The following is a 12,670-nucleotide window of genomic DNA, read 5'->3' as shown; positions in this document are numbered from 1 at the left end:
CAAAATTAGGGTGCATAAATTTTGCGCAGTATTGTATATAAATCCTGTAGAAAGTCTTTGGGCATAAACACACACACACACACATGTTCAAGTGCAAAAGCCAACCTGGAAAAAGCTAAACCAATACCATTACCAGATCAATGGTGGTGCCAACTTTGCTTTCCCCCCTCGCAAAACCGGACTTTGTAAATTCTGGATACACTGGAGGTTTTGCTTCAGAAACCTACATCTGCCATGTCCCATTTTTCATGGATGCCAACAACTCCATTACAGCAAACCAGTGCTCCAATAAATTGCCATTTATTTCACCACCTACTGCATTAAAGCTAGACGGCCTTTCGATTTCATAAAAATCAATGAAATTTAGTCCCCTCTGAAATTTGGTCATTGTGATACATACTCATTTCTGTAATATCTAACAAAACATCAGCCCATTCTGTGGCTGGGAAGTTATTTAATTTGAGGGGATTCCCTACCAAATAACGTACATAAAATCACTCACTTCACGGAGTCAAGCAGACAGAGGAAGTCCGTGTGCGCATGCACAGGTTTGCCTTGACTGTGCACCGAGTTTTACATCATTGTCCCTAAACAAAGAGCTGATCACACCGAGGTGCTCGCTGACCGCCAACATTAGTTTGGTCCTGCGTTTCCTTTCCTTCGCAACATAACCTCTTTTCTTCTTGCTTTCCGTTACTGTAGTCAGTCTTTCACATTTCATTCGCACACTCGCGTCCTCCATTTTTCTCTCCTGTTTCAAATGTGTATCCCACAATGCCTTGTGTGAATGGGGAAAGCCCACCACATGATGCATGACATAGTATCTTGAATTGGGTCATGGTGAAGCAAGAAAAAATAAAAATAAAAAAAAATAGCGGAAAATTTAGGGCCACATGACCCTAAATTCATTAATTGTTTTATGGGAAGGGGGAGAGAAAAGAAGAAAAAAAACTAATAAAATTGGAAGTCTGCGATTCAAATTCAGTAGCTTTCGGTCTACTAAACAAAAATAATTGGGTTTCAGGGAAAATTCTTTTTATGACAAACTTGAAAAATCTGAAAGGCAGTCTACCTTTAAAACATGGATGAGATCGATGAAAAGGTGGCTGGCAATAAAAAGAAACCTAATCCAATTCAGCTCGCTCACGTGAAAAAAAGAATGCCATTGCCCATATTTCTTGCAAACCTGCACATGGTGATTTCCCTGTCTGACAATCAACTACCAATAAATCACTTTGAGTAATGTTCTAGAGTAGCCCCCACCCCCCAAAACAAACACACACAAAAAAAACCCCTGAAATATATAAAAATAGAAAAGCACATCCTGTTAACAGTGGGTTTTGGGTTTTTAAATCTTATTCTTGTCTCCATTCATTGAAAGGGGGGGTTTCAATGAATGGAGACAAGAATAAGATTTAAAAACCCAAAACCCACTGTTAACAGGATGTGCTTTTCTATTTTTATACACACATGACAGATATTGCGGTCAATCCCCAATTTAAGCTGGTTACAGCACACAAATCTATGCATTCACTTTAAAAATAGTGCAGGGACACACTTTTGGGACCATAACATAGAAGTCAAAGTTGCAAAATCTTCAGTGAAGCACCACCATTCCGTTTTCCTTTTATGAAGGAGTGAGATGCAACACTACATACCTCAGATACAATCCTTAATGACTACTTTGTTTGTTGGCCCATGGCTTTACTGTGGGAAAAATCAGACTATTTCTCTTGAATCAACCATTCAGTCATAAAAAAAAAAAAATTGCCATTTTATCACATCCCCCCAAGTTATTCTGATGTCCGTTTTCGGGGAGGAAAAAAGTAATAATAATAATAAAGTTTTCCATTTTTGCCACCAAAGGTGCTCCAAAAACCTGTTTTTAGTTTTGTTTTAATAAAAAGTTTAATTTTTCGGATCATGGCAATTCATTGCTTATTGCACACCAATTCAGATTAATCTTATATGAAATGGCAAGTTTTACCAGAGAAATCAGACCAAAAGCTTATTTATAGAAAGCAAGAAAAATGCAATTGTCTGCTTTTGCCCCTTGAACGCTTCCATATGTTTACTGGGGGATAACTAGAGCAAACTAAAAACAAGCCCTTCTCTCGAGGCAATAAATTAACAGGACAACAGGATACAGCCAAGGAGCACAATCCTATTCTACAGCATGATACTCACACCTCCAAATACATTAACCTGAGGAAGTTAAAGATAACAATTTGTATAACAAAACACGACTTAAAACAAGCATGGAAAAAAGAAAAAAAAAAAAAAAACCTACTGGCATCTTGTGAAGAACTTACTAGGGTTGTTGGTCATGGCAGACCAGGTGACGTACATGGTGTACAAACTGATGACGGATGACTGGAGCAGACCAGACTGTGGAGAGGCATCCTGCGACACACAAGGTAAGGAGAAACCGAAGTGAGACTAAACTATCTGAAAATTCTGATTCTCTAAACAAGTGAAAGTAGGGTCCAGGATACCCCACGGATCAGTAAAAAATAGCCAGGAGGCACATGATAAATTGTGCTACAGTGGTGAAGTCACAACCCACCATTATCAAAATTAGATTTATTTGATTAGCCAATTTAACTGGACACTTAAATAAAATGGGTTTGATCCAAACGTTAATATCTCAAACAACCCATGTCACCTAGGACCTAATGAGTCCTGTCTGTAGAACTCGTTCACTTTGCTCAATCGTGAAATATTTTTCAACACAAGATGATAAACTTCATATCTTCGTGTAATATTCTTTATATTATATGGACACATCCACAAGAAAAATAAATTTTATATGACACGGAAGTCTATAATCAAGAGCGTGAACAAGGCTGCTTTAAGTGTAACAAAAAAATAAAAAAATAAAAATAAATAAAATGCGATTTATGTAATAACTTTCACTGAGTCAAATTTTTGTCGTCAGCTCCATAACCGGAAGGAAATACAAAATTCGCCAACATCTTTCTTGTACTTCCTGCAATACAATATATTTAGAAACTTGCCGTAAATGTAATCTCCAATATGTTGGCTCTTGTACTACAGAGTTTAAGGTACGTTTTCGCAACCATAAATCTAGTATGGAAAAAAAAAAAATTGAAGTAGCCAAACATTTTAATCAGTCTCTCCATAATTTGAATGATTTTGAATTCATTTGTATAGAAACAATAGTTAACGCTGCTCAAGATCGTTTAGACAACGTGCTTCTAAATAGGGAAGTGTACTGGATGTCACGATTGTTTACTTTAGCCCCTTATGGGTTAAACAAGCAAAAAATATAAATCTAAAAATCACATTCTTTTTAACAATACTTATTAAATTATGTAATTAGTTTATTTTTGTCTTTGTCCTTTATTTAAAATTTTAAAGAATTCACAACTTTGTATATATAAGACCAAGCCCATACCACTATGTAATTTTTTTTAGGTTTTTATGACACTGAAGAAGGCCGAAACGTTTGTCGAGAATAAATTTTTAATAATGTTCAAAAGTTGGGGGTCAGAGTGAAATTTTTCTATTCTACATTATATTTTATTTTGTTAATATATAAAAATAAATAAGTGCAAGTTAATTAAAAGAATTTTAATTTTGAACCAGTTTATCATTTTGACAACACGTATCTAGTCAGCGTGAAAACAGTGGCAGTGATGTCATCTGGGTGAAATATCAGGAAGTATTATTATACATACAGGACACTTTCGATGGAATAAAACCATATTTTTTTTTTCGCAGTCCGGTTTCCATCAAATCCTGCGCTCTGGCTGGCGAGCGGGTCCATATCCTACGATACGGACCCCAGGCGACTTGCTCGTTCACAACAAACATGGTAGCATTTTTTGTCAATGTTTATTTTTTATTTTTTTTATAAGATTATCAAAAATCTTATACATTTTTGCCAGCATTTCTCAGGAGAATAGCATTAATTTTACAGCATGGATAGCGATAACGACAATGTTCACAGCAAAAGCGAGTTTTACTACCCTGAGGAAGAAGAAATAAAAGAAGACATTTCAGGAGAAAGCTAAAAACCTCTAACTGTTGCTAACGCCGAGCAAAAACATGGCTGAATCCTGAATGACTCCTATTTGTATAAATAGGGGACAACTTAGGCGGCAAAACGTAGGGTTTTTTTTCCTGCCATGGAAGTGCACTTGTATACCGAGGAGGAAGCCATTTGCGTTACAGCCGTGAATGAGGATTCAAAATGGCGGCTCGGCTCGGCTCTCCCTTTCGGGCGCTCTCGTTTTCTGTTAGAATTTGGTAAAGAAAAAAATAAATATATTATTTACCAGCTTAAGGTCGGTCCGTATGGTGAATACCATGACCTTGGCCCAGAGGGCCTCGCTCAGTACTTTCAAGACCTCGGTCACGGAATTTCACCATACGGACCTCCCAGCTGGCAAATAACATATGTATTCTAGTCCCTTCTAGTGGGTTTCATTCATTTGGTTTGATAACATGCAATATTGTTAGCATATCGCTTAGCCTGTGTATTATGACACTCTACCCAATGGAGAATGAGCATTGAATATGGTTTATGATATTGCATGTCTTTGACTTGTTCAATATCATGCTAGCTGAACAGAATATATCTGATAGATCATTTAACGCCAGCCAATATTATTTAAATATGTCACTCAGATCCGCGATGTATTTTGTACGGAAAAATATGAGTTTTAACACGAGAAGATAAACTTCATTTCTTCAAGCTAAATGTGTGAATATTACAAATTTATCAAAACAATTCATTTCCTCACAGGCACAGTGGAGACTAGACAGACAGAACTGAAGAAGCCTTTCAGACGAGAGATGAAACATCTTCAAGGATTTCAAGCAAGTCCAGTTGCCTTCTTTAGCACGTACGGTTGGAGGAAAAAGTGAAAAGAAGTAGGAAGAGATCTGAGGTAGAAAGGGGCATGGACCTTAGACGCCATAGACCGAGATGTTTGAATTCATGCTCTTGCTACCAATCGTTCCGGCTCGGAGGCCAAACGACAGACGGTTTTATAGAGAATGCGAGGTGGAATAAAGGAACAAGATTCCTGCCTTGAACAGGCTGTGTAAAAGGGGTTGTGGATTTATAATGGTCCGAGTATTACATTATGCTCTGCTGCTTTGATTTTCAATGTGATTCCCCCCCACCAGAGCCCATTTCAGACCAAAACAGAAAATGCTACAATTCAGTAATTCTTTTGTAATTATAATAATGGCACACAATAAACAAACAGCTGTAGTTGTATGAACAAGCACAGTTCAAACAAGCACAGTTCAACCACACAAGTGGTTGTATGATCTATGCACAGTATACGGAGCTTTTCCTATTCAGGAGATCAGCAAGGCAATCTTCAAATATGCAAGGTGTCAAAGCTGTGACCGAGACTTCAAGGCTTACTGACAATAGAATTCATGAAAAGTTCTGTGATTGCCACAGAATTTCCTAACAGTGTCTACATTCAAAAAACATCAGCATTGACTCGTAATTAGCAAAGGCAGAGTGTTGGTGTGAAAACACACTGCATGCTCATGATCAACACATTTCAAGCACAAACAGCATATGAGGCAGACAAAAACTGCATTCCTTACTGCATCAAAGCCCTTCTTATTCAAGTGCATATGAAGCAATTCTTTTAATTTTTTTTACCTATTGTGCAAAAAGCAACTAAGAAAAACACTTAGGAAAATCCGTAAAAACAAAAAACACTTAAATTTTAGTCAAAAACCCTATTTATTTAAATGATTTAAAAAATAAACAAAATAAATAAAGTCCAGAGGACTGGGCTGGCTTTCTTTTGCAAATGTACTTTGCTGACATCACGTTGGTTGCCAAGTGCTTGTCTTTCACAAAGCTTTGTTTACAGTAGTCTGTAGAACGTACACCATCCTTTTAAATAACAATTAAAAAATTGAGTGGAGTGAATCACCAGTCTCTAGCGCTCAACGCATTTCAAATGAAGCAGACTACGAAGTTAACAGCCAATACGTACCATACAAAGACAAACCACTCGCTGATAAAGACAACAATGAGCAAGACAACAATACGGATGAACAAGCTGATATTGATGGTCTTACTCAAATAGTATTAGAAGCACATTATGAAAGAATGGTAGCAGCTGATGCAAGTTTTAAAGTGCATATTCTGGACCAATTTCGTTTTTTTTTTTATATGAAAGTATGTCCCTTTACACACTCATCCAGAAGGGTTATTTTGCACAAGGCCATCTGTCTACAGCAGAAAAAAATAAATAAAATAAAACACGTCTGGAAAAATCCCAAGGGAGTCTGGAGCCAGAATCGTGACGTTACCTGCGGAAGCGGCAGCAGGCTGCTCGAGCTTTGCACGGTTTCAGTGCACAGCCTGTGTAGACCAAGCGCTCCCATTTCTCTCTCATTGTCCGGTCTTTTGGGAAACGATGAGTACTAATCCCATCATGATTGGTGTTGCTACACCCTCCTACAATACATCTGTTAACCATTTTAATAATTACGCGATAACGTTGAAGAAATTTGCAGAATTTTCTCAGGTCGTTTTCTCAAACAAACCAGCGCTGACGTAGGATTCAGAAGGAGGTGTCTCACAGATGACGTCACGAAAAATCAGTGTTTGCCGGGAAATCCAAATGGCAAGTTTTTTCAGAGGCAGACCAATTCGCCTCAAATGGCTTAATTTCAACTGAATTTTTCTGGTATTGTGCAAGGTAAAAAAAAATTGCAGAGAATGCAGAATGTTACAGATATTTGACCAAAGCTTAATATAAAATAGGAGAATTACATTGATCTTGCTCCTGAATTTACCTGTGATATGCACCTTAAACTGCATTATTTGAATAAAAAGATTCCTTGAAGGAAAGAAAAAGCAAAGCAAATTGTGTGTCTTATGCAGCGCCATTTGTATGACTATAATAGACTGATCAGGGCTGCGATATGACAAAGCGCTGCATCGCTGACATGTCATGACAACAGCATGGAATACAATATGAAACCTAGCCTTTTGTTTTCAGTTTACCTTTAGTGGTATTGATAAGGCTCTTTCCGAAACAATACCTAGTTTTGTTGCATAATGAACAAGTCCTGCCTGAATGTTTATTCATTATTCCATCGCTACAAGAATAAGTCTTATTAGGCTTACTTGCAGTGATGTTCTGTGAAACGAACAGTAAGGACAATAAATCGTGTGAGACAGATTGTTCACTCGCTATAACATTTTGGTGTATAAACTTGTCTTTTTGGTGGTTCTGTCGTGACAGTCTCCAGTTGGTATGGACCCTTCTCGCAAGATGGCCTGTAATTTATTTTCACCAACCATCAAGGCAGAATGCCTTCTTTCATAACAGCCGTCTTTGAAATGCACTGAGCATAGCGAAATATACTTGCTCAGAGGTTTAAAGTCCGGGCAATGCCGCTACACAAACTTGACCAATTTTTGTTGCCGAGCCGGATCGGATGGGAACCGATGCATCCTTAGACCGGGGGGTAAAAGTTGTGTTCATACAACCAACATTACTCTATCCACATTCACTGAATATGAGCAATCACATGCTCTGATTGGCTACTCTACGACTAGGATATCAGCTCATATACCATGAGTAAAGAAAAACAAAATGGCGGCACGTGTTGCTGAACCAGCTGAGGATGAAATAAAAACTACGAAAACAAAATCCCCCAAAACACGGAATAATAGTTTTTTTTTCCAAGAATAACATTTTTTACAAATTCCGACTCATTTCGCTGGTTTGTTTACATTCCAAGTGGAAATGATTTTGTCTGACGTTGTGTATATAGTTCTTTATTGATATTTGTCAAAAAAAAAAATTTGTTTCTCAAAGTCCAGTGAATTTGGATAGAATAAAACAGTTATTCCACTCAGTTTTATCATACATGGCATATAGCCCACTCTGTGCTACGCGCCTCGTCAGCCATCAGTTCACGTACGACTTGAGTTTGTGGAATAACTTAATTCTTTGGTGCTTCAACGACACAATATCGCCCTCCACATTTTTTGCGTTTACTGCCTGCCACAGTGAAATGCGATGCGATAGTAAGTTTGCGACCAACGGCGGTGTTGTAGGATACGTTTTAGCCGCGAGTTATGAACGGACAATTGTTTAGTAAACCTGCAAAACCTCCTTGTCTCATAAAAACATCTGTTTTTATTATTGCTGTCTCAAACTTTGCAGATGCATGTTTATTGAAATAAGTCGGGGGGGGGGGGGGGGGGGGAATCGCTTCATATGCAGCTTAAGAGTACAGCAGGACACGCATTCAATAAAGCCATCAACAAGTCTAGTGTCCCATCATAATACCTGTACTTTTGGCAGAACGGACACCACAGAGACGATGATACAGAAGATGAGGTTCAGGCTGATGAAGACCTTGTGTTCGGTACAGCCGTCAGGTTTGGTGTAGTACAGATAGAAAAGCACCACAGCAGTAAAAGCCAGGGCGTAGTGCAGGATGGTAAAGAATAAGAGACCTATACACAAACCAACCAACCACATTCTCAGATTACATCTCAGGTACGGGTGTACAACATGAAAAGCCATCCTGAGGAAGTAGAGTTCCAGCCTTACCAAAAAACCAGCCTTTACTGTTTCCCTCCTCAGCATTCCTAACCCACACCTCATTCCATGAGTGGGCAAAGTCGATCAGTAGGATCAGCTGGATCAAGATGAACATAAAGGAACCTACAATGCCAAAGTAGAACCACACTGTGTACACACACACACACACACACACACACAAAGAAAAATCAAGACATATGAAATGAGTAAGGATCATTAGTTATAAACAATGATTAACTACACTGGTGGATCTTGGACCATATGCCCTACACACACATACACACTTGTGCTATTTTACAACACATACAGTGCTCGAGTTTCTTTTTAATTAGGTGTTCATTTACACAAGCCATAAACACATATATGCAGAGGAATGGGAATAAGAACCAGAGAATTATTTGCCAACCACAAACAATAACTCACCAAATAAAAAGCACAAAAAAAAGTGTCACTATGGTGCAGATTAAATTTGAAAAGCGGCCACCAAATAAAACCCAGCCCTGAATTCTCTATATTGCTCCGGAGTTTCTTTAATTTCCCTCAGGGTGAGTCTTTTGTGAGTCAGTGAAATAGCAGGTACTCATACAATGAGGCACACAATAACATCTTGGCCCATTTCCGGTACCATATCCACAAATCTCAAAAACCTCATTAAAAATAATTACCTTCTCTGCAACTGCAAACAGTTTCCAATCCCTAAATATTCAATATCACTTCCCCACAATGGTCCTGAGAATTCCATTACCATAAACATTATTATTAGCCTATTCTGTGATTACTGCCTGCTGAATTCATGTGCCATTTCCTGTGTTGTAACCATGCACAGAACTTTTAAATATAATAATACAGCGGAATCAGACAGCAATTCCAACACATATGATCAATAAGCAAAACAATGAATGCCATAAGAATTTAGACCACTCTCACGCCCAAATCTTTCCATATCTTGGGTCACAAACTGGAAGTTTAACGGACTTACTGTAACTGGGATTGTATGCCATGAATAAATACCAAATAGGCCATACTAGATACATACAGTATAGGGCCAAAGGTATGTGGAAACCTGACCGTCATACCCATGTGTTTTTTGACCATCCCATTCCAAAAGTTGGTCGCTCTTTTGCTGCCAAAACCGCCTTCACTCTTCTGGGAAGGCTTGCCACTAGATTTGAATGCGGCTGTGGGGATTTGTGCTCGTTCATCAAGAGTTTTAGCATGCTGGGCACTGATGTTGGGTGAGGAGGCCTGGTGCACAGTCAGTGTTCCAATTCATCTTAAAGATGTTAAGTGGGCTTGAAGTCAGGGCTCTGTGCAGGCCACTCGAGTCCTTCCACACCAACTTTAGCAAACCATGTGTGTGGAGCTTGCTTTGTGCACAGTGGCATCGCCATGCTACAATCCCAATTCCAAGAGAGTTGGGATGCTATGTGAAAAACAGATTAAAAACAAAATGTGATGATTTGCAAACCATGGAAATTCATCCATTTAATTGAAAATGGTACAAAAACATCACATCAAAATGTTGAAACTGAAGTTTACACGCTCATTTTGAATTTGATGTCAGCAACACATTTCGAAAAAGTTGGGACAGGGGCATGTTTACCACTGTGTTGCATCACCACTTCTTTTAAAAACACTCTAAATGTTTGGGAAATGAGAAGTCTAGTTGCTGTAGTTTTGAAAGTGAACTGTTGTACCATTCTTCCCCGATATACAATTTCAGTTGCTCAGCCCGGGTCTCCTTTGTTGCATTTTGTACTTCATAACGTGCCAAATGTTTTCAATGAGGGACAGGTCTGGACAGCAGGCAGGCCAGTTTAGCACTTGGACTCTTACTATGGGGTCATCCAGGTGTAATAAGTTTAAAAATGCGGTTTAGCATCGTCTTGCTGAAAGGAGGAAGGCCTTCGCTGAAAAAGAGGTCATCTGGATGACAGCATGTTGCTCCAAATCCTGTATACATCATTCAGCATTAAATGGTGCCTTCCCAGAGGTGAAAGCTACCAATGCTGTTTACACTAACACCCCCATACCATCACAGATGCTGGACTTTGAATTGTATGCTGATGACAAGCCAAATGGTCCCTCGCCTCTTTAGCCCGGAAGACATGGTGTCCATGATTTTCAAAAGGAATTTCAAATAGTCAGACCACAAGACAGTTTTCCACTTCACCCTCAGTCCATCATAAATGAGCTCAGGTCCACATTCAGCCTTTCTGAGTTGCCCAGTCATTTTACTGACCTGTTGCTAATTAACATAATTACCGTATTTTCCGGACTATACGTCGCTCCGGAGTTTAAGTCGCATCAGCCAAAAAATGCATTATGAAGACGAAAAAAACATATATACGTCGCACCGGACTATAAGTCGCACTTTTTTGAAGGGTTATTCTATCCATAGAATCTGTGATTGTATCTGATAAGCGGCGCGTGGTTACTGCGCGACTGCATTGTTTATTTAATAAACGAACAGCTGAGCAGTGATAACGCACCCTTTGCCCTGTAAGTAGCCTAGTCTGATTATTTTAAATATCTACTACCTTTAATACTATCACTATCGTTATTACTAATAGCCTATATTATTATTATTATAACTAATATTAGTAGCCTATTACTGATGCATTAATCAGTTTGCTTTTAGAATATTTTTACCGGTAGGGCTTATTATCGCCCCATGGCTCTTTCATCTTTGTTATTAAAGCTGTAGTCATCATCGAGGAGAGTCATTCTTCATTTTTGTCGAATTTTATTTCATTAAATCAGAGGTCAAGTAGGCTATAGGTATATCATCTCCAAAGACAACCGTCTAGTGGAAAAAAAAACAACAACCGCTTTTAAATCCCCTACTTAAATCCTTAAAAAGAGTAATTTAACTCATGTCTTGTGTGATCTGATCTCCAATGGTGAAATAAACCGGTTGTGATATGAGTAGTCTGTTATTTTAGAAGATAAATTTAATATATAATTTAATATATAGCCTAATAAAAATAATATTTTATAACATATCACGACATATTACTGTCTGTAACTGTTTGTCACTAAAGCGTTTTCTAAGATCATAATGTCTGATATTATTATTATTATTTTACACACACAATAAGCGCATATGCGTAAAGTTATAGTAAACCACCGCCCACCTTTTTTTTTTTTTTTTTTGAGTCGCCGGACCCACCCACCTCCTGCGTTCCGGGACCTCCCACTTCACAAATTAAGCACTGCCTAAAATCACTACATAACTTATTTAAATAACTATAGGCCTATCATTAATAATAAAACACAGGTCAATCAAGTTTATCAAGCTGGCGATTTCACTCCAAATCAGCAAATCCATTGAATTCCTCATCCTCGGTGTCGCTTCTGAACAACTCTGCCTCCAGCGGCAGACGAAGCGCCGTTTCCTCTTCTTCTGCGTGGCTGTCGTCAGACTCAGCATCAGCTCCAGTTATTCCGCGGTGAAAAAACAAAAAAAAACAAAAAAAACCCATATATACGTTGCACCGGAGTATAAGTCGCATGGCTAGCCGAACCATGAAAAAAAGTGCAACTTATAGTCCGAAAAATACGGTAGCTGTTTTTTTTTTTTTTTAAAAGCATTACATAACTTTTCCAGACTTTTGTTGCCCCATCCCATCTTTTTTTAAATGTATTGCTGGCACTAACTTCAAAACGAGCATATATTGTTTTTCTGAAACTATATGAATTCTCATTTGATACGTTGTCTTTGTTCTGTTTTCAATGAAACATTGGGTTTCCATGATTTGCACATCATTGCGTTCTGTTCTTATTTACATTTTACACAGCTTGCCAACTATTTTGGAACGGGTGTTGTAGAACACGTTTGGGTTTATAGGTCTCTTAAAGTGAAAGGAAATTTTAATGCTACAGCATACAGAGACATTGTAGAGAACAGTGTGCTTCCACAACTTTGTGGCAAGAGTTTGGGGAAGGCCCATATATGGGTGTAATGTTCAAGTGTCAGGATACTTACAGTATAGCCAGTGTGTGTATACACTTGTTCCTCAAAAGGCCCCAGATTGTGTTAGAGAACATATCTAGCCATCAAAAAAGCTGAAGGGCTAAGAAAACAAGTCTGGGGAAAA

At 38.4% G+C, this 12,670-nt stretch overlaps 1 protein-coding gene across 2 annotated transcripts in view; it reads right to left on the bottom strand.

Moving 5' to 3' along the window:
- The window catches only part of serinc2l (serine incorporator 2, like), a 39,908-nt gene that overhangs the window by 10,381 nt on the left and 16,857 nt on the right, over positions 1-12,670 (bottom strand). For both annotated transcript variants that reach the window (XM_060922219.1, XM_060922220.1), the window contains exons 5-7: positions 8,580-8,717; positions 8,313-8,482; positions 2,313-2,403 (exon numbers count right to left, since the gene is read on the bottom strand). In XM_060922219.1, the coding sequence (XP_060778202.1) occupies positions 2,313-2,403; positions 8,313-8,482; positions 8,580-8,717 (399 nt within the window). The remainder of the gene's footprint in view (positions 1-2,312; positions 2,404-8,312; positions 8,483-8,579; positions 8,718-12,670) is intronic.

This window comes from Neoarius graeffei, chromosome 5 (assembly GCF_027579695.1).
Source record: "Neoarius graeffei isolate fNeoGra1 chromosome 5, fNeoGra1.pri, whole genome shotgun sequence".
In the NCBI taxonomy this organism is placed as follows: domain Eukaryota; kingdom Metazoa; phylum Chordata; class Actinopteri; order Siluriformes; family Ariidae; genus Neoarius; species Neoarius graeffei.
Note: the sequence above shows the minus strand (reverse complement) of the source record. Positions and strands in the feature narration are given on the sequence as shown.